Raw genomic sequence first — 23,361 nt, 5'->3', positions numbered from 1 at the left:
ACACTTTTCAGATTTGGATGACAATACATGAATATGGGCCCAATTTGTCCTACATTCTCCATATAGCGGTACCACCCGATTTCAGGTATTTTAAGGATTTTATCTCCATTTTTGCCCGAATTAGCTGTCATTTGGCATTTCCAATGATACAGACATTTCCCCACAAAAAATTGTGAACATAGGTGCAGGTTTTGGTATAGCCCCCTTATAGCGGTACCACCCGATTTCAAGTATTATGAGGATTTTATCTTCATTTTGAGACCGAACTTGGCATTTGGAGTCCCCAATGGTACAGAAACTTCTCCACCAAAAATTGTTGACATAGGTCCAGGTTTTGATAAAGCCCCCTTATAGCGGTACCACCCGATTTCAAGTATTATGAGGATTTTATCTTCATTTTGAGACCGAACTTGGCATTTGGAGTCCCCAAATGTACAGAAACTTCCCCACCAAAAATTATGGACATAAGTCCAGGTTTTGGTATAGCCTTTATATAACGGTACTACACGATTTCAGGCATTTTAAGGTTTTTATCTTAATTGTCGGCCTAAATTGACTGTAATTTTGTTCTAAGTGGTCAAAAAAATGTATTTACTATAAAGTTAAAAATAAAATATAATTTTAAAAAAATTAAGTTTCAGTGTTTTATTTAGAAATGCACTTAAAACTAGAAAATAATTTGTCGCTTAGCCTCAATAAATATATTCTTTCTCATGATGGAATCTCTCAAATAAAACGCTTGCATTTAAATTATAAATGGTGGCAAAGTTAAACGGCAAGCTTTTATTTGAGAGATTCCATCATGAGAAAGAATATATTTATTGAGGCTAAGCGACAAATTATTTTCTAGTTTTAAGTGCATTTCTAAATAAAACACTGAAACTTAATTTTTTTAAAATTATATTTTATTATTAAAGCGTTTTGCGGTGCGTACTCTAGCTCGAAAACTAATAATTCGATTGTCATATATTTTGTGTGGGCTTAACAAGGACATCAAAATCTAGTCATTCATCGATCGATTTTGTAAAAATATTAGATTTTACGGAAATGGTGGACAGAAAATGCGACATTTCAATTTTTGGCTTCAATAAAATTAGGTTTTTGGTCATAAAAAGGACAACAAATATTTGAAAGTTTAGGGGTTATGGCCACTTATTGAGCACGAAAAATTAAATTTTCTGATAGATCACACTACCAGCTACTTTTCGATTGATTTTTTTTTTTTTGTTGAAAATAATTGCACAGTTTCCTGACAAATGGCCGCCTACTAAACACTGTTTTTACTAAAGCAGTTTGCGGTACCCACTGTAGCTCGAAAACGAATAAACCGATCAGTATATTTTTTGTGGGATCATTAAGAACAACATTTAGATTTTAACTAAAAAAATGGATAGTTTTTACGCATTTTTTTAAAAAGTCTCTCGCTTAAGTACAAACTTTTAATATGTATAATAATCCCACAAAAACATATGAAGATCGGATTATCCATTTTCGAGCTATAGTGGGCCCTACATTCCAAAATGTAATTTTGAGGAAACCGCGTTTCAAACTTCGATGATACATACAAATCTCTTTTTAACGCTCATATCTCAGCTAATTTTTGTCCGATCGACTCGAAATCATTACCAATAATTTCGGAGGAACATTTCCGTAGATTTTTTTCATGAAGAAAATCTGATCTTGTGTTTATTTTTCAGTTCAAGAACAAGAAGGACATGGAAGGAACTGAGCTAAAAGCACAAAATAGTCTACAAACGATTATTCATTCCATATATCTGAAAACATTTCATCTTTACGTCATAACTCAGAAACTTCTGCTATGGGTCCTTTGGAGTTTTTAAATATATTCAATAGGCGCTTTCATTCCCAACATCAATTTTCTACCCCCAGACGTTTACTTCTCTTTTATGTCAGTAAGATTTCCCATGGCGACCACAATGTGCTTCATAGGAGTCCAACAGGTCCTTTAATAGAAGACAAAGATGACATCTCACAAAAGACGAGATGAGAAGATCAGTAGATTTTTGTGAGAAGACCAGTAGATCTTTTGACAGAAGGCTTGTAGGGCTTATATCAAAGACGTTAAATGTCCAATAATAATTCCATAGAACATTACTTTTGCTTGCAACAAAAATGAAGGATCAACTGGATCAAAAATATTCTGGACATGGAATTTGTAATTAAAATAGAGATGAAAAGACTAGACTTCAAAGGAGAGCACCGACGTAGCCAGGGGGGTGGGGGCCCGGGGTGCCCGGGCCCCCCCCGAAATGATTTTAGTTCCCATAGTATATTAGCTTATGTTACACATTTTTAAATTTTTGAGTAAAATTTTAAACTGTTTTAAATTGTTCAAGAAATATGTAAAGTAGTTGTATGTATTACAGATAATTATTTAACTACATTGGTATACTTATTATCCAACATATTTGAAAATACAAAAATAATGAACAAGTTAAGTTCCCAAATGATTTTAGTTCCCATAGTATATTAGCTTATGTTACACATTTTTAAATTTTTGAGTAAAATTTTAAACTGTTTTAAATTGTTCAAGAAATATGTAAAGTAGTTGTATGTATTACAGATAATTATTTAACTACATTGGTATACTTATTATCCAACATATTTGAAAATACAAAAATAATGAACAAGTTAAGTTTTTTGATCAATTTTATGCATAGTTCTTGTTAAGTTTTCAGGTGTTGTTTAAGCGTTTAATCGGAACTTTAGGCTGACTAAGTGTTACTGAGTTCAGAACAAAACGTTTATTTGTATTTATTGAACGTTTGTAACATATTACGTCCAATACTTTGGCTTACAAAAAACATCCACAAATAAAATTTTTGCGATATTTTGTTTTTGAAATTTTTTATAAGAACAATTCAACAGTGTTTGTATATTTTCTCTAACACGTTTTTATAATGAACTATTTTGAAATTCATAACGATTACAAATTCTTTACTATGTTTGAAATTTGCAATAGAAAAACTATATCAACCATTTTTTATGATATAATTTTTATTCCACCGCAGTGTCGTAAATGTCTATTGGACAAAAAGATTTTTCTGTCGAATTTTGTTTTGTTCGACCATTCGAATGTTAACAAAATCAAAATTATTGAGCTTGAGGTCAATGTTTATAATCTACTTGCTGAACCCGGTGCGCTTTGCTACCCCGAATAAGGAAAATATATTTTGACAAATATTTTGTAGGCCAATTTTCGTCACTTATTCCAACTTTCATTAAAATCGGGTATATAAGTCGTGTTTGGTGCATCAAATACATGAAATCGAACGAAAATATATATGGGCGCTATATCCAAATCTGAACCGATTTCAATATAATTTGGCACATTGATTTCTACACCAAATGCCTGCACACATCCAAAATTTGGAGACATTATCTGTTACCATTCTATTGATATTTGCATAAAAAATCTAAATTTTTGGAGGTACCTCCGATTCTTATGCTATTCTTCCGGATCAACGCGGAATTTCAGAAAATTTTATAGCCTATGTTACTTTCAGGCCATACTCTGAAAATTTCAGGAAGATCAGCGGTTTTTGAGTCCATAATCTTCAAACAAACAAACGTACAAACATTTTTCCACATTATATACATATATTGATTTATTAGATATTATTTCCAATATTTCAAAATTACAATGAATTTCATTTTCAATGTATTTTGGGTAGTACCTTCAACTTTGCGGACAGGAATATACCCTGAGCCTGTGTGAATTAAAACTTTCATCTATAGAAAGATCGAAAAGCAGCTACACAGCCAAAATACTTAAACCCAAAAACTATGTATTAGGAGATTTTCAGAAATTTGTAGCCATTTTTGACGTATGAACTTGCAAACAAAATATGCGGAGGAGGTATGGAGAAACGGACTGGACCGACATAGTTCATTTTGGGAGTAGATCTTATTTTGGGAGTCATTCATTTTAAAAGATATTGCGCCCACCAGTCATTTCAGTTCGCCACAGTATAATTTTCATCTTTTGACACTTATGTCGGGAAATATGGACTTGCCCACGAAAAACATAACACCGATCTAAACACAAGGAATACCTTCAGTAAAAATTTCTAATGATCCTCAGATAGACCTTAAACTGCATTTAAACAACTATTTTGAAGTTTTGTGAGGGAGGTACCCCAGTACGGCACATTTTCGAACAAAAACTAAGTTTGAAAAAAATATTACTAAATCCAAAGTTTGGACCAAATCTGTTGCTCCTTTCAAGAAAACTCGCGCATACCACTTTAGCTAAAAATCTTGAAATTTGGGGGGGAAATACCAGAAGAAGTAGACCGAAAAGCACCATCTTCGAATTTTGTATATATAAGGCTCCCTGAAATATTGCCATAAACAAAGTTTGGACCAACGCAGTATCCGGATCGAAAGTTGTCGTGCGCACTAGCCACTACACATGATTGCCTTAGGTGTTCTTTTCAACTTTGAGCCATTTTCTCTGGAAGTAAAGACTTGCCTCTGAAGAACTTTAATGTAGTAATAGGGGCCCTGAGAACACTTGTTGCAAAAAAGCAAATCGTTTCCAGAGAGTTCTTTTTATTTATTAATTTATTTATTTCATATTTTTACTTATAACTATTATTAGCATAAAGGTAGTGAAGCCATGACAATTGAGGTCTTATGCTTACACAGTTTATCCAGGGTGATCTTAAATTGCACTTCGCTGAAAATTTTTGAAATACTTTGCTGAAGTTTGCCGGCCCATCTTCGAAGTGGATCAAAATATCACGAAGGCCAAATTTTGGACCAAATCGCTTGATATGTTTGAGAATTATCGTGATCTCCAGGCAGCTACCCAGACGAACGGACATAGCTAAGTCGACTCCAAGTTTTCTGAAACAGATTTCTTCCAAACACACTTTGGCCCTAAAGCCATTATTTCGATGAGGCACATTTTGGCTAAAGGCTGAGAGTATAAAAAATGTAGATTGGGAAAAATTGTGTTTATGGATTTTTGCTAAAAGAATGTATACAGGTATATACCTTGGATTGGGCGACATAATTTCATTTTAAAAGAATATAAGACTGGATTCCAGAGTTTCCCTTGTTCCTGATCAATTTATGAGAAAGAAGATCCAGAATAGGAAACCAGAATTTCTATAAGTGAAGTCCGACGATTGGACGCCAAAATTAGTCTATTGACAGATTCATTATTTGGCGACAGAATTTGTCATTTACATAACCGCGATTAGGTGCTAGAATTTCTTGATGGATAGACTAACTAATGCTCAGCTTTGGTTCTCGGTCTTCGGAAATTCTTTGTGATAAGTAGACATCGGTTTTTTGCATATATTTGAAAATTATAATGTTAAGATATTTGAAAATTAAATGTTATGATATTTCTAAGGTTTTCCGCTTGTATTCGCTTTCTTTTGTTCTTACCGAACTGATATCACTATATTTCATAACATTCACTGTAGTTGTGAATTATTTGATAAATGATACACCCAAAAATATGTATATGGTATTATTAATAACACTGTGCAACATTTTTAAGGTGATCTTGTGCAAACAATTCGAACTGAGGATTTTTTGAAAGTACGGACCCAAACGACAAGAACCCCTAGTTGGGTTTTGTTGTGTCAGATCCAGCTCGGATTTTATGGCCCCATCTAAACATGGTTAAATATTCTAATAAATCAAGTTTTTAAAGAAATTCGGGGCTATATCTCTGAAACCAATGCGAATCTTCTTCTGACTCTGAATCAAATTTGTAGATAAGGACATGGATAAAATATTTGGAGAAATACTGAACTCGAAAAACTACATTTATTGCCTCAAATTTCAAAATATATGCAAAAATTCCACAATTTTTATACATTTAGCACGGTATCTCAAAAACCGTTAATTTTTTCTGAATACTTTCTTTTTGAAAAATATTCCCTAGAATGTAATACACAACTCTTCAGAACATGTCATGCCTCTATGCCGTTGTTTTCAGTACATTTTTCAACGACGATTTAATAAAAATGTCAATAATGTAGTGAAATCCGAAATGCGAGAATAAACTGTTGGTGTGAACTGTGTTTGAAATACGTGTTGTAAAAGATATGATGCAAAATACCGAAGAAACAACATGAAGTAAGCATTTTAGAGTTTCAGAATGTTCTAAAGAATTGTTGAGAACTTTATTTGGAAGATTTGCAAAAGGTTACTTGGTTCAACTCCCAATAGTTTAGCCGATACTGGCCAGAATTTCAGCTCTTATGTAAAATTTTCTATATTTTATAGATTTTGATGCCCTAGATGGAGTTTTTCTTATGTGGTTTTTTCAAGAGATAAGTTCTACTAGTTTAGGGCTACAATATTGCTAAGGACAGCAAGACCAAATTCCTATTCGTTTCTGAGATAAAGGCCTGATAAATGCAAAAAAAGTGTAGATTTAGCCCGGTTTAGATGAGGCTATAAAATCCGAACTGGATCTGACAGGACAAAACCATACTAGGGTTTTTGTAGTCTAAATATGTACTTTCAAAAAATGCATACTAGAAATTGTTTGCATTTTCAGTGTTGCATAGTGTAATTATATTCATTGTTTTGACCATATATTAACTGTGACATATTGTCAACACAGTTCTTAAACCAAGATAAAATTGGCCAAGAAGTCTTACGCCATTTGAATTAAAAAAGTAATGAAAATTATTTCATCAGAAAAAAAGGTTTACATCTTTGCTAAATAAGACATTTTCGCTAACATGAACTTTCAAAATTTTGGTCAGGTGGGCCCCCCCCGAAATGAAATCCTGGCTACGTCCCTGAAGGAGAGTAAATATCGTTATGAATCGTTCTCTAAATTTTTATAATATACCGTTTGCTTATATGTTTTTCAGCTATCTTTTAAAATAAATAATGATTTAAAAAAAATAGTGTCCCGAATTTAATGTTATATTTTTATATTGTAGAAAAAAATTGCCCGGAGTCGGAATCGAGTTATTTTTTTCGACTCAGACTCCGACTCCAGAAAAATTGCTCGACTCCGACTAGTAGACTCCGACTCCGAAACCCTGGTTATAACCCTACTAGTTATAACCCTTGTATAAGTTCGATACATTGGTTACGCCAATGTATACGTTCGATACTTTGTTTCCCCTTCCCAGCATTCCAATTAACTACGTTAATTGGCCGCTCGTTCGAGCTCTATGGGGAAATCTTCTCTGCACTTCTTCCAGGAGCCTTCTTTGTAGGAGAGAGTTCGCTCTTTCCTACTACCTCTCCTGGAAAGCTTTATTCGCATAGTTCGGATGCAGAGGGGCGCTTTCCAATGCTGCGTCGTAGTTGATTGTCACGGCCTTATTATCGTTATTCTGCCCACCTGCAACACACTTGTTCTTTCGCTCTTGTTAACGACACACGCATAAAGGTAAAGTCTTGTTTCTTTGAAACCCACCTACTTTACAAATAAAGAATTGAAAATATTTACATACACAAAATTACATACACCAAATTGTTTTTATTTCTTTTCTTTTTGGGTTTCGCAAACACTGGTATCACGCCAACATTTTGATCCAATCGAGCCGGATCAATAACTTGCATATCGAAGTTGTTGTTAATTTTGGTTTCTTTCCCTATTTTCAAAGGAGAAAAATCATCAACACCATCATCCCCCCTCATCAGTGCGCATCGTCTCATCATCATCCTCATCAAGAATCATAAAAACCATAAAAACATCATCCACAAACAACAGCATTTACTAAAAGGTACGTAGTTCAGTTTCTTTTATATTGAGCATACCGCGAGTGTTGTTGTTTTGCATTTTTTTTCGGTTTTAAAAAAGTGATTTTTTGATATTTGTTCCCTACGTCGCGTACTGGTCGCCCTACAATTGCCTTAACGCGTGTGTTATAACATAAAAACCATCATACAGTCCACTTATCGTCGTACAATTTGCTAAATAATCGTATTAAAATAACCAATAATCCCAATATTGTGCTTTTATTTTAATACATTCGGTGATTATTTACAAAAATCTAAATTATTCTAATTTAATTTCTGCCTAATTTGCATTTGTTCGCATTCTATCGCTTTAATTTGTTTGCCGGTGATCGATTCTGTAGTGCTTGTTTATTATTTCTACCTAAGGGCTTACATACATTACATACACACATTCCCTTAATCGTTGAAATTGTCAGCCACTAGTGAGAAAATACAATAACAACACTACTATTCTCCATCGTGCCCTTTTATTTGCAATTCTAAAAACTACCAACAATTTTCTAATCTCATTTGTCGTTTGGGTTTTTTTCGTTTAATCGCAACAACAAAAATACCCAAAAATTCCAGCATCCATACAAGCTAGCAACAATTTATTTCTTTTTTTTCCAACTCTCTTGTCGTTGGTTGGTTTGTGTGTGGTTTGACTAACATACGTTGATCGCTCTGCCGACGCGACGCTGCTTGTGTTTTCCTTTCTTTTATTCGTTTTCGTTGCTGGCTGTCGCACCTTGGGCACCAGTGTAAAAAATAATATTTTTTTGATAAATTTTTAATAAAATTTTGTTTGTTATTTTTTTCGAATATAATTTCGTGTCGCGATTAAATATTGATTGTTCGTGATATTATTCGAATAAAGCACCCTACAATCGGCATTATTGATAATATTTATATATTAAATTCACATTTTATTGATTTTTTTTCAATTATTTATAAATATTTATTTATAAATTCAATTTTAATTTTTTTTCGAAACATTTTTGGATAAATTCGTTTTTACCACATAGTGTGACGTGCACCCTACTGTTGGTAATAGACGATTTTCTCATTAATTTGTCAAGAACTTGTGATTTTTCGAAATTTTTCGTACTTTTTTTAAGCTTTTCGTTGCTATTAGCCATCGTGCTTATTTCTCCCGATCTTTTTCTGCAAATTAGACCGTGTGCACCCTACATTCGGGTCTAGTTGACTTTCTGAAATAGTTAAAAAAGTGATTTTTTTTTTGAGATTTTTTAATTTTCTGTCGATACTTTTTGGTTTTTTCTTGTCTTAAATCATGTCGGTCACTCCTGTCACACAATTTATTCGTGCTTCTGACAATGTTGTCAAATTCATTGCTGGTTTTAATCTGATTAGGCCAGAAAACCACACTGTTTTCAATCTTGAGATTCGTAACACGGAACTCCAAGATTTGTGGAAGAAAGTGAAGGATACTTATGATAGGTATTTGGATCATCTTATGTCTGTTGAAGGTACGAATTCTGAAGACATTTCCTCAGCCGACGCAAAGTATCAAGCCACTTGCGAAAGCTATGTCCTTTGTTTGTCGACTATAAATGAAAAACTGGAGGAGCTTAAATCAGTAAAGTCTCCCCCTGCTTCCCCATCGTCATTGCTTATTAGTACTCCGCAAAACCGTCCATCTCAAAATAGTCAACAACTCAATTCTTCGATTCGTGGGTCTAATAGGCCTAACATTAGTCAACCACCTGCTTCTAATGGTGGCAATATGTCTATCAATAATTCGATTTCTTCACATTTGTCCACTCCTGTTCATCTAAATTTTCAGAACCCTTCGGACATTTCCATTGGTAATTGGAGTCTACCACCATACGTTTCCAATAATATGCATAATCTCAAGTTACCACCTTGCGACATTGAGGATTTCCATGGTGACTTTTTGTCGTGGCCCACTTTCCGGGATCTTTTCTCAGCCATGTTCATTAATAACGCTGGACTAAGTGACATTGAGAGGCTTTGTCACTTGGTACAAAAAACAAAGGGGGAGGCTAGGGAAATCGTGGCAAAGTTTCCGCTCACCCATAGAAGTTTCGCTTTAGCTTGGAAATCGTTAAAAGATACGTATGATAATAAACGCATTCTGGTCCATAACCATCTTAAGCTCCTATTCGACCTTCCGGTGTTCGAAGCTGAGACTAGTTCTAACTTGAAAACTTTGCAGCGTGGAATCAATAGTTGTATTTCTGCTATGTCAGTCTATGATGTAGCCACGGATCATTGGGATCCAATTTTGGTATTTATTTGTCAACAGCGTTTGCCTAAATTAACTGCAACTTTGTGGGAACAGAGTATTAGAGATAAATCTTCTTTATCCTCGTGGGATGAATTAGATAAGTTCCTAACAGAACGAATCCAAACATTAGCTTGCCTTAGGGACATGAGAGGTTCTTCTTCAATTTCAATTCCGAAAAGTAGAGTCAAAACTAATCTTGCTACTTCTTCGGTCAAAGATAAGTCGAAATCGGTATGTGTACTTTGTCGCAAAGAATCTCATTCATTGCGTTCTTGCCCTAAATTTAGGGCGCTTTCATTTGAAAAAAGATTTGAAGCCGCTAAAAAGCAGGGTTGTTGTCTTAATTGTCTTTCAGTGGGACATTCAGTCAAAGACTGCTCTAGTACCCACAATTGTAATATTTGCAAAGGTCGCCATCATACAATGTTGCATAGGCCTACTTCAGCTCCTTCTAGATCACCTACCTCACTCCCCTCGTTTACCAATACCAATCCTCCTCAAGGACTTGATAATGTCGCATCAACATCCACTGGTGCTAATCCTAGAACCATGAATAGTCAAGTGTTCCATACATCCCAAAATCGGAACGTTTTGTTAGGTACTGCGATGGTTGACATTGTTCATTTAGGAGTTTCGTATCCTGCTAGGGCTCTTATCGATCCCGGTTCAGAGGCTTCGTTTATTACAGAAAATTTGCAAAAGGTTCTTAAATTGCCAACTCGGTCCATTAATGCAACTGTTTCTGGTGTCAATGGTTCTACCTATGCCACTTCAAAGAAAAATTGCCCTCTTCGCATTGGTTCACCAATCGATTCTTCCTTAGTAGTAGAGACATTAGCATTTGTTCTTCCAAAAATTTCTGGAAGTCTTCCATCATTTTCCCTCAGTTCAAACATCACTTCTCGCTTGCCTAATCTTCGTTTCGCTGATTCCCACCTCTTTGATTCTAGACCTGTTGATTTGTTATTGGGGGCGGATTTGTATCCACAAATTTTGCGGGAAGGGACGCGTCGAAATATTCTGGACTCCTTGTTAGCCCAAAACACGATATTCGGCTGGATTCTGACTGGTCCCATGCCTTCTTCCTCAGTCCAGGTCTTTTCGACTGTGTTGGATATAGCTGAGGAGGAATCTCTCAACAAAACACTACTCCGGTTCTGGGAACTCGAAGAAGTTCCCAGATTGAAACACGTTTCTCCATCGGACATGTTTTGTGAGAAGAATTATCGTGCCACGACCGTGCGAGATTCGGAAGGACGTTACGTAGTAACGCTTCCCTTTAAATCCGAATTTCCGCAAACTTTGCAACTGGGGGACTCTCGTAGTAACGTTTTAAAACAGTTTTGTCGGTCGGAAAATTCGCTTCTTCGAAGACCTTCAGTCAAAGTAGTTTATGACCAAGTTCTACAAGAATACTTGTCGTTGGGACATATGTGTCCAGTTCAGCCCCCTCAAGCTTCTAGTTCTCTCGTGTGCTACCTTCCTCATCACCCTGTAATCAATCCTGAAAAACCGACCACAAAACTTCGCGTAGTATTCAACGCTTCAAATAAAACTTCCAATGGTGTTAGCTTAAATGACCTTCTCCATGTTGGGCCAACTCTTCAAGCAGACTTAGTGCTCTTAATTTTGCGATGGCGTTTATTCAAATTTGTTTTCAACTGCGATATCACTCAGATGTATCGCCAAATTCGTGTTGATCCCAAACATTCACAATTTCAACGAATTTTGTTTAGATCGTCTCCTTCAGACCCTATTCAAGATTATGAGTTGCAAACGGTCACATTTGGGGTAAACTGTGCGCCCTTCCTAGCCATTCGCACTCTTCTGCAATTAGCTCAGGACACTCAGTCCGATTATCCTCTCGCCGCGCATATTCTGCGCAATTGTATGTATGTAGACGACGTACTTGCTGGCGCTCACGATATTCACACCGCATTATCCTATCGTGATCAGCTTGTTGAAGCCTTAGCTTCTGCAAAGTTTGAACTGAGGAAGTGGACATCAAATCACAAGTCCATTTTATCTCGTTTTTCTCCCAACGAACTCGTTGATGCCCAGGTCCTTTCATTTGTAGAATCCAGTAGTTCCAAACCCTTAGGAATTCGCTGGAATGCCCATTCCGACACTTTCTTTTTCGTTGTAGACTCTATCCCAAAAAAGGCCCAATACTCCAAACGGGAAGTCTTGTCAATTATAGCCAAACTTTTTGATCCCGTAGGTTGGCTTTCGCCTGTAATTGTTGTCGCAAAAATTATTATGCAGCAAGTTTGGTTAGACAAGATAGATTGGGATGATTACTTGCCTACCAATACAAAAGTCTCGTGGGAGTCTTTTATTGCAAATTACTCTTCCGTTAATTCGATTAATATCCCTCGTTGGGTTCAATATTGTCCAGAAGACATAACTGAGCTACACCTCTTTTCTGATGCCTCGGAAAAGGCATATGCGGGGGTAGTTTACTTGCGAACTCAGTCTCCACTTGGTAAAGTTAATGTTCATCTTTTAACTTCCAAAACCAAAGTTGCACCTATAAAATCGGTATCATTGCCTCGCCTTGAACTTTGTGGGGCTACATTAGCATCGGAGCTTCTAAAGTCGGTAGTTCAGGAAATTCAAATTCCAGTTAGTAGAGTTTATTGTTGGACCGATTCCACTATAGTCCTCTCATGGCTTCGTAAAACCCCTTCCACTTGGAAAACTTTCGTAGCTAATCGAGTATGTCGAATTCAGGAAAATGTAGGGAATGGTCAATGGTTCCACGTTAGATCCGAAGATAACCCTGCTGATTTGGGTAGTCGTGGTATCTCGCCCCAGGACTTAGCCAATTCTTCACTTTGGTGGCATGGTCCTGAGTGGTTATTGTCAGATTCCTCTCAATGGAAAATAAATGATACCACATCTATAGATACTGATCTGGAAATTCGTCCAGTCAAAAGTAATTTCGCATTCTTTTCCTCTTATCAAGATATTTTGGATAATTTTTCGTCACTTGGAAGGGCTTTGAGGGTATTGTCTTATGTTTTTAGATTTTACAATAATTGTCGTCCACACTCTCAAAGTCGTCGAACATTCCCTTCTACTACATTAGATCCCTCCGAAATAAAAGCAGTTAAGCTTCGTCTAGCAATTCTTGCTCAAAAGGCGTATTTTGCTGAGGAGTATAAATGTTTATTAGACCAGTCTCCTTTGCCTTCGAAAAGTTCACTCCTCCCACTCAACCCTCGTTTGGACCAAGACGGTGTCATGCGTCTTAATGGCCGTTTAGCAAAGTCCCCAACACTGTCATACACTGAACGCTATCCCATAGTATTGCCATATTCTTGTAGATTTGTTCGCCTGCTTGCAGAATTCGTGCACGCCATTTCCATTCATGGTGGAAATCAGTTAATGCTTCGTATACTTCGTATCGAGTATTGGGTTCCTCGCTTAAAAAATCTTGTTCGTTGTGTCATTAATCGTTGTAAGACGTGTATCCTTGAGAAAAAGCGGTCATGTAATCAAATCATGGCTGCTCTGCCTCGGGAACGAACGGTAGTCACTCGCCCCTTTCACACTACAGGAGTTGATTTCGCGGGACCCTTTGATATGAAGTCATTTACGGGCAGGGCGTGCCGAGTTACTAAAGGTTATGTATGTGTCTTCGTCTGCTTTTCAACTAAAGCAGTTCACTTAGAAGCCACCACTGACTTATCTTCTGCGTCTTTTCTGGCAGCCTTCTATAGGTTTATTGGTCGTCGTGGTTGCCCTAAAACAGTTTTTTCAGACAATGGGACAAATTTCGTCGGTGCATCTCGTGAAATTGAAAGTAATTTCAGAAATTTCATTAAAGAGGGTCGTGAGAAAGTTTGTTCTTCGTTAGGTTATCAAGAGATTTCTTGGCAGTTTATCCCAGCGGGTGCTCCCCATATGGGAGGCCTGTGGGAAGCTGCAGTCAAAAGTTTTAAAAAACATTTTCGCCGTCATGCAAAAACATTTAAATACACCTTTGAGGAACTTTCCACTGTTTTAGTTCGTATCGAGGCTTGCTTGAATTCCCGACCCCTTTGTCCTATAAATGATAATCAAACTGATGCAGTCGCACTTACCCCGGGTCATTTCCTCATTGGTTCTCCTCTTCTTTCGCCACCTGAAGAAGTAATAGTCGATTCCCCTCTTAGTTTGGTCAATAGATATCGCAAGTTAAAAGCTCTCACTCATCAATTTTGTATTCGTTGGAAAGAGGAATATTTAGTCGAATTGCACAAGCGATATAAATGGAAACATCCTCAGCGCGATATCCAAATAAATGATTTAGTTGTGCTCCGTCATGAGCAATTACCCCCTACTTCGTGGAAGCTAGGTCGCGTTGTTCAGATCCATCCTGGAACTGATGGTCACGTTAGAGTTGTAGATCTTCGGACGGAACAAGGCATTGTTCGACGACCAGTTGCGAAGTTAGTATTAATCGACAACGAATAATAAATACCTTTTCTATGTCGTGTAAATACTTGTTTAGATATGGAGTCTGCTTCCGACATTTTTCCTGTGGTAGTTATGCCTGAGAGTGACGATGATATGATGTCTGACGGAGAGGTTGAGAAGGAGATGTTGCTCACCAAAATTGATGAAGCTGTAGCAGCCCCGAACCAGTCTGCTCCAGGTCCATCAACTGGTAAGGAGCCGACTAACCCTCAGCCAACAACGACATCATCTCATTCCGTCGTTGCTAGTAGAAGTCATCCGTCACCTTCCACCCGTTTGGCATGCCGTCTTTGTCGCAGCTCCCACCCACTATACAGATGTCTCAAATTCAAGAGAATGCCTCTTCAAAAACGCCTGCGGTTTGTTGTGTCCAATGGCTATTGTGCTAATTGTCTGCAATCCAATCACAAGACATCCTCTTGTCGGGCTGCTCGAAATTGCAAACACTGCGCCGGATCTCATCACATCCTATTACATGACCGTAAATGCGTGCCTAATAAATCTTCGCGTACCAATGAAGCTGATCGTACCCCTCAATCGTCTTTCTCCGCACGTCAGGTTGTTGCACCGCCAGCGACCAGAGCCCTTCCACCACTCCCCATTACCCGTCTGGTTACTCTGGCGCCTACCGCTGTTGTCCGTCTCTGCCTCCGAAACGGCAGCATGCATGTGCGCGCGCTGATCGATCCCTGTTCGGGTGTCAGTCGGATTTGCGAGACGTTGGTGTCCCACTTGAACTGGCCTATATCGTCGGTGGATGGTGCACGTTACTGCGATGTCATGGTAACTTCCTGTTATGACCATACTCAGAGGCAATATATAACTGCACAAGTAGCGAAGTTATCCGGTAATCGAACGCCTGCTTTATCGATACCGCCATCAATTTGTGATTCATTTGTAGGACTGCCATTGGCGGACCCCGAGTTTTTTAGATCGCGAGCGGTAGCAATGGTGCTGGGGCCAGAAATTTATTCCAAGATCATAATACCATCGCGCATTATGGCTCAACCGGGTTTGCCTACCGCCCAATACACCTCGTTTGGCTGGGTCATCTCAGGTGCAGTACACCCCTAAATTAAAAACACAGATCCAAAATTTATACTTAATGAATTGAATAAAAAATTGAATTATCTCTAAAAATGCTCAATAGAAACTGAATTTCGTACCTCTCATTTGAAACATACTCACTCCACTACTAACACTAGTATAAGTTTGCTCGCGAATTAGTCTAACCCTGTTGCCTTGCAGATAGCGCGTCAAGGTGGGCGGCAAATGTATAAGTTCGATACATTGGTTACGCCAATGTATACGTTCGATACTTTGTTTCCCCTTCCCAGCATTCCAATTAACTACGTTAATTGGCCGCTCGTTCGAGCTCTATGGGGAAATCTTCTCTGCACTTCTTCCAGGAGCCTTCTTTGTAGGAGAGAGTTCGCTCTTTCCTACTACCTCTCCTGGAAAGCTTTATTCGCATAGTTCGGATGCAGAGGGGCGCTTTCCAATGCTGCGTCGTAGTTGATTGTCACGGCCTTATTATCGTTATTCTGCCCACCTGCAACACACTTGTTCTTTCGCTCTTGTTAACGACACACGCATAAAGGTAAAGTCTTGTTTCTTTGAAACCCACCTACTTTACAAATAAAGAATTGAAAATATTTACATACACAAAATTACATACACCAAATTGTTTTTATTTCTTTTCTTTTTGGGTTTCGCAAACACTGGTATCACGCCAACAACCCTACTAGTTATAACCCTATAGTACATTTATTATATTACATATTCAGACTTACCTATAATTCTGCAATGAATTCATTATGAAACATTTGCCCAACATTGATGAAATATCTTTGAAATTTTCACAACAAGTGAATGTTTTATCCTGCCATTGACAAGTTGCAAAGAAATCACTGCAAGGACTACGTATCTGTGGAAACATGAATGAGATTTTCAAATGCAGACTAAAAGTCGTTAGCTGCATACCTTATTCACCAAATCTCCATACTGAAGATCAGAAAATAATACCTTCTGAGTTTCATTGTCTAAAGTATAAGCATAATTGATGAAGGAGCGCATACTGCTACCACCTGAATTTTGTAAACGTTGAAACGCCATTTTATTAAGGAATGTCATCAACACTTCTGGATTTATTTGAAGGTTGGGATACTTTTGGTAAATGTCTCTGAAAGTGGAAAAGAAAATTCAATATCAGTATGGTTCATGATATTGGAGAAACATTTTTGGAATAATTATTTTAGAAGGATTAAATAATAAGGAAAGTAAGGAATAGTGAGTGTTACTGATGTGGAAGGACTATTCCACTTCCAGACAAGTTGTTAATTTTCTAGTGCCCAGACATTCCTAATATCATATACATAAATCTCTGTAACTATTACCTTTTTAAAATTCGTTCTACAGTTTCGATACCTTCGTTGGTTCCCATTTCACAAATTGCCACAGAGGGAAATTTAAACGCCTGATTACGTTCATGATCTTCATAGACCACACGATATACATTTTCGGAATAATTATTCAAATAAGTTATCAATAATTTTGAACCCACAGCAGATGCAACCAAAAATATTAACATCCATAGCAAACGTTCACTTTTGTGATAACTAAAAAGTAACAACAACAATGAAACAAATAAATAGAAAAGTTCAAAGACATTAGTTAAACATTTCCATTTCAATTTTTTTTGTTAGAAAAACAAAAACTAGGTCAACTTACTTCGGTTGTACCAAATACTTGGTGCCTATGACACAGCCTCTGGCACAAAATTCCATAAATCCTTGGCACAAAGCATATTTGAATCGTTTGCTCAGGTGCAATATACAGCGGCAACATGACATTGCAACAAGTTCAATTTACAATGGAAACGTGATATTGTTCGTTGACGCTCTCTTCAGCTCTGGAATAAGGCATTGTCATATCACAAAGTACAATGATATAAAAGGAAAAATGGAAAAATGGAAAATGGTATACAAAACTTTATCATCAGCGGCAGAAGCAGCATCAACACTGAGTGAGATTCCATTCCATTTCATTTTGCAATTCATACAGTTACACGTGTTTTTTGTATTTCCGTTTCCGTGTTAGTCTTCTTAGGTTCGCAAAAGGTACTAAAAACTCATATTTCTTAGAGGAAATAATGGGGGATTGGTAGGTATGAGGAACAAGGCGATTTAGAGATACGCTACTTTAGTAAACCGATACATAAACAAATTTAAAACTCTACGCTTAATGATGGAAGGTTGTATATAAAAAGTTGTTTAAAAAATCCGCGCTTTATGATGGAAAGTTTACAAAATCAAATATGTCAGGCTCTGATGTAGGGTACCGATAACACATGCCCCGGTGAGTTTTTGAATTTGTTCCAGATTCTGTTTCATAACAACGGAACTGAACTGAAGGAACAAGTAGATTATAATGCATTCAAGTATTCCATCCCATACTTTGTAACATGAAACTAGAAAACATTTTCGTTTCTGGCTCCACACATGCAAAACACATTCCTTACCCTTGGCCTCAACAAAGAGTTTTTTTCTGTAAAATAGATGTTCAACATTCCCCATTTCCTTTTTTTTTGTTACTTTGTTTGTCGTATTTCGGAAACGTTTATGCTTGATTTACTTTCATACATTTTTATATGCAAAGATGTTATCATTCTTTATGGCGGATATTATGACATACTTACAGCAGAACAAGCAGCAGCATCAGCAAATGGTGTTTATTCCAAATATTTAAAAATGGATTTGAATTGTATTACTCCGACAATTGTTGCGACAACGGCGACGACGACAACGACGCTAACAACGACATTGAATCAGCAGCACTCAAATATGAAAATGTGGAAATGGAAAGTGAAAGTGAACACGTTTCACACGTTCCAATTCATTGAACACGCACACGAGCGCTCAAAGGAAACAACAACACCACGTCGTAGTTCAATTAATTTCAGGATATCAGTTTTATCTTTTCATCGTTGTGTCTCAACACCTTGAAATGTGCATTAGGAAATTAATTTCACAATACTGTTAATTGCATTATTATCTAAAATTGATTTCTCTTTTGCTTTAAAATGGTAAAACACGGAAGGTTAAAATAAGCGTGTAATTAAATAGAAAAAATAATATGAAATAAATTGTTATAATATAGCGAAATTTTTATGTTAGACCTTGCTGGTCTTGCAGAAATAATTTGACTTAGTAAAATCAGAGTTGTTGTTCATGAAATGCTGGCTATTGATAACACTGTACAACAAAATTCATTTTTTTTAAATTACAAGAAACCGTGCACAGATTAGGGAAGTGGGCCGAAAAATAGAAGACATGTGTATCTGCGTTTTGAAAGTATACGTATTTGTAAATTTTTGGAAATATTCGAGCTAGGATTCCTTTGAATCTTTGCATTTTATGCATACAGTGTCTTTGGCAATATTACTGCCAACAATGCGAGGAAAATTTTAGTTGCAAAAGTTTTAAATCCTCTTTAAAATGTGATCGAATCAGATCCGAATATTCTACAAAAATGTTCGCCATAAAATTTCACTATAGGCCCTAGAATATATCAGAACTCTAAAAAAATCAAAACCAATCTATCCCAAACTAAGTTTCATGTTACTTTCATGCATCATTTCGAAAAATGAACGAAATAATTTTCATTAAAAATGTTTTTGTGTTTTGTTGGCAAAATTAATATAATTATTTCATTGTTATATAATGTAAATAGATATTTCATTTTTTCGGTGACTTATAGTAAAAGTAAACGTAGAATATTTTTGTCTTTGACGTCATCCACATATAATGATGTTTTATGGGACATCTTGGCATAAACATAGATAAAGTGCAACATTAACCCTAAAACATATTTTTGATTTTTACAGATTCAGGGAGTTCAGGTAAGATTTAGAGTTCTGATGTATTCTAGAGCTTATAGTAAAATTTAATGGCGAACATTTTTGTAGAATATTCGGATCCAATTCGATCACATTTTAAAGGGGATATAAAACGTTTTTGGAAAAAGGAACCAAAAACGCACATTTTTTGAATCACTTGAGGGTTAAATTTTGAAAGTGAAAGATTCCTCGCATTATTGGCGGTAATATTGCCAAAGACACTCAATGCCTAAAACGCAAGGATTCTATGGAATTGTAACTCGAATATTTCCAAATAGTGGAAATTCCCCCACGCATTTAACTTTTCAAAACGCCGATACACGTGTCTTCTATTTTTCGATCCTCTTTCATAATCTGCCGGATTTTACCCGTAATTATTTTTTGTGTTGTACAGTGTAATATAAAAGTGTTGAGCAAGATTTTTTAAGAAGTGTTTTAGCATAATTACAATATGTGAATGTAAAATAATCATTGCAGCAACTAGCTTATCTTAGACAATTTGGAGTCGATTGAGCAATGTCCGTCAGTCTGTATGTCTGTCTGGAGCGCACGATAACTCTCGAACGGATGAACCGATTCGGTTCAAATTTTGGCTTTCGTAATATTTTGCCCAAACTTAGTTTAAGTTCGAAGATGAGCTATATTGGTCCACTCCTTCCAGTACCTCTCCCACAAAAGTTCGAAAATGTTCGGAAAATTTGTGCGAACGATAACTCTTGAAGGGAGTAACCGATTTGGTCCATACTTTGCCCATCGTGAAATGTGTACCAGACTTAGAAAAGGTTTCAATATGGACTCAATCGGTTCACTTCTTGGGGTACCTCCCACACGAAATTTCGGAAAAGTTCAGTTTAGGGGTCATCTTTCGAATCGCTTTGATTTTTGTTGCAGCAACTTGTATTCACTGCCCCCCATACGACTGTACAAGTTTCATCAGGGGCAAGTCCATACTTCCTGAGAAGATAGCCTGAAAGTTGCAACAAACCCCTATGGCAACGTGTGAGGTGGTTGGAGCCCAAGATAACTCTCGAAGGAATCTGCCGATTCGATCCCAATTTTGGCCTTCGTAATTTTTTGTCCAAACATAGTTTAAGTTCGAAGATAAGCCATATCGGTCCACTCCTTCAGGTACCTCTCCCACAAAGGGAGAGTGGCCGAATTGGTCCATACTTTACACATCCTAATATATCTACCAGATATAGATCGGGTCCTAATGTGGACTATATTTGTCAACTCCATGCGGTACCTCCCACACAAAATTTCGTATAAGTTCACTTTAAGTCCTGATATGGAATCACTTTGATTTTTGTTGAAGCAATTTGCATTCGCTGGGTCGCCACCGTGGTGCAATGGTATGCACACCCGCCTTGCACGCTAAAGGTCGTGGGTTCGATTCCCAGGCCAGGCAACATTAAATTTTCAACGGTGGCAAAATACCCCTCAGTGATGTTGGCGACATTTCCTGAGTATTTCAGCCTTGTAAAACTTCACTACAAGTGATGTTTTATGACACGCCGTTCGGACTCGGCAATAAACAGTAGGTCCCATATCATTGAACTAATATGAATCGGGGTGCACTCATTGATATGAGAGAAGTCTCCCTTGTCCCATATGGGATGTTTGTGGAACAATTATTATTATTATAATTTGCATTCGCTGCCTCAATTACGATGGTAAATGTTTTTTTCAAGGGCAGGTCCATACTTCTTGAGCAAACAGCCCGAAGGGTGTAAAAACCCCCTATGGTACCATATGTAGTGGCTGGAGATCCATTCTTTTTAGTATCTCCTCCGCAAAACTTTTGATCTTTAATCCTAATCAACATTTTTGTCGGTTCTAACGCCCACCATTTTAAAAACCGCCTAAATACATACGTTTTTTGGTAAAAAAAATTGTTTCAATATACACAGGCTGAGGGTATATCTCTGTCGGCAAAGCCGACTGATACTTTTTTATTGTAACTTCATTTCACTTTGGTGTAGTGTTTTCTGCAATTTTGCGTACGAATGAAATTCTTTTTCGACGTCTGCAGCCATTTTCTTGTCAGTATATCACGACTCTGATAGTTTCACTTCGGTCAAATGGTCAATGTAATTAAAGCGTATTTTCTCACTATAGGTGTAAAGGTGCGCACATCTGTAGGATAACTAGATAACCATTATTCTGTACCAATCAAGTCAGATCATTTGTTAGAGTTATGCATCTTACCATGCGCGTCAAAGGATGATGTTGGATAGGCAATAATCCATCGTAAAACGTATTATTTTGCTTCATTTAGAAACATGCTCAACCCCTGTGTGATGTTCACTTGTTCCTATTTTCAACTGAAAGTATTGGACACAAGGCCGAATTTGACTTCTTGGAAGCAACATGTTTCCAAAATGCCCCCCTTGAAAACACACAGCCTACGTCCCTGGACCGAGGGGAAACATAACACACGCTCCATGTAATAGTGGAGTCTAAAATCAACGGAGCGTATGAGTAATAATGCTTTAATGAATTGAAATGTCATACGCCAACGAAACGTATTTAATAAATTCCCGAAAAAAAAAACGTACATAACCAGACGATTCCGGCATTCAAAAGGTTCTAGGAAGGTCAATAAATGCAAAACTTAAAAATATATTTTTGATTTTTGAGTAAAAGAGAATATATATCAACATACAGTTGGGACTTCAGAGGGACAAATGATCCGGTGTAGAGTAAATTGAATTTGTTGTCTACATTTTCCCAGCTAAGTTTACATAAGTAACAATTCTAAATTCTGAAATTATGTTGGAAAATCTTATTATTGACTAAAATTAATAACACAACAAGCACAAATATATGGAATAATTAAGTTTCACAATTTTATGTGGACATTTTTTAGCAGTGCGAACCCCAATTACATAGTTTTAGATAATTCGGTCAGCCAAAAATGGGCGGCAATGTTTTTATTTTTTGTGGGGCCTTTACATTTGATATAGAAATTTTTAACCACTGGGAACCACAAATACCAAAGGACATCCAATATTTCCCGAAAATGTAGATAAATAGTAAAAAAAACCTGAAATTGTCTTATATGTAGGACCATGCCAAAGCGTTCACATGTTTTGGTGGAGAAGTCTTGTGACCACTAGGAAACTCAATTGTCAAATTACAGGTAGTTCGGTCAAAAAATGTAGCTTAATCCCACAAAATATGGAAAATCGGGAGGTATAGTTATATGAGGGTTACACCAAAACATTGACCAATACTAACAACTTTTAGTGGAGAAGTTTCGTGACTACAGGGAACTTAAAATGAAGAATAACAGCTAGTTCGGTTTAAAATTGTAGCTAAAATCCTCAAAATACCGAAAATCGGGAGTTACCGTTATATGGGGGCTATACCTAAATATGGACCGATTTTTGGTGGAAAACTTTCGTGACTGCAAGGAACTTCAAATATCCAATTACGAGTATTTCATACAAAAATGTAAATAAAACCTTGGAAATACCGAGATCGCTAGGTGCCGTTATATGGGGGCTATACCTATGCATGGTACTATTTTGAGGATTTTTGGTGGAGAAATGTTGTGAAGCCTAAGGACCTCAAATGTCAAATTACAGCTAATTTGGTTATAATTTGTAGCTAAAATTCTAAAAATACCGAAATTCGAGAGGTACCATTATATAGGTGCAAAACCTAAAAATATACCTATGTTGAAAATTCTTGAACAAGAACCACAAATGTCAAATTACAGCTAGTTCAGTTAAAAACTCTATAAAAGATCCTCAAAATACCAAAAATTGAGAGATACTGTTATATAGGGGCTATACCAAAACATGGGTCGATATTGTAGCTCATTTCGCAATTGTTCGCAAATGATTATTTCAATGCCTTACAAACGGAAAGGCAAACCTAATATACCCTCCATACTGTGCATAGCTATGGTGGAGTGCATAACAATCGTGATAAGACTATACTCGGACAGGGCTGACTATGTGACACTCTACACTACAAACTTTATTATTAC

General features: G+C 36.8%; 1 protein-coding gene across 2 annotated transcripts in view; it reads right to left on the bottom strand.

Moving 5' to 3' along the window:
• Positions 1-18,349, bottom strand: part of LOC141390682 (uncharacterized) — a 70,820-nt gene extending 52,471 nt beyond the window's left edge. The window contains exons 1-5 of one of the 2 annotated variants that reach the window (XM_073963625.1): positions 18,165-18,349; positions 17,198-17,378; positions 16,864-17,085; positions 16,451-16,649; positions 16,261-16,394 (exon numbers count right to left, since the gene is read on the bottom strand). In XM_073963625.1, the coding sequence (XP_073819726.1) occupies positions 16,261-16,394; positions 16,451-16,649; positions 16,864-17,085; positions 17,198-17,319 (677 nt within the window). In that variant the 5' untranslated portion in view covers positions 17,320-17,378; positions 18,165-18,349. The remainder of the gene's footprint in view (positions 1-16,260; positions 16,395-16,450; positions 16,650-16,863; positions 17,086-17,197; positions 17,379-18,164) is intronic. The other variant, XM_073963626.1, reaches the window with a different exon arrangement.
• Between the last annotated feature and the right edge of the window lie 5,012 nt (positions 18,350-23,361).

This window comes from Musca autumnalis, unplaced genomic scaffold, assembly GCF_047663935.1.
Source record: "Musca autumnalis isolate F117 unplaced genomic scaffold, ASM4766393v1 scaffold_1, whole genome shotgun sequence".
Lineage (NCBI taxonomy): Eukaryota > Metazoa > Arthropoda > Insecta > Diptera > Muscidae > Musca > Musca autumnalis.
The sequence above is the reverse complement of the archived record's forward strand: the minus strand, read 5'-3'. Positions and strand labels throughout refer to the sequence as shown.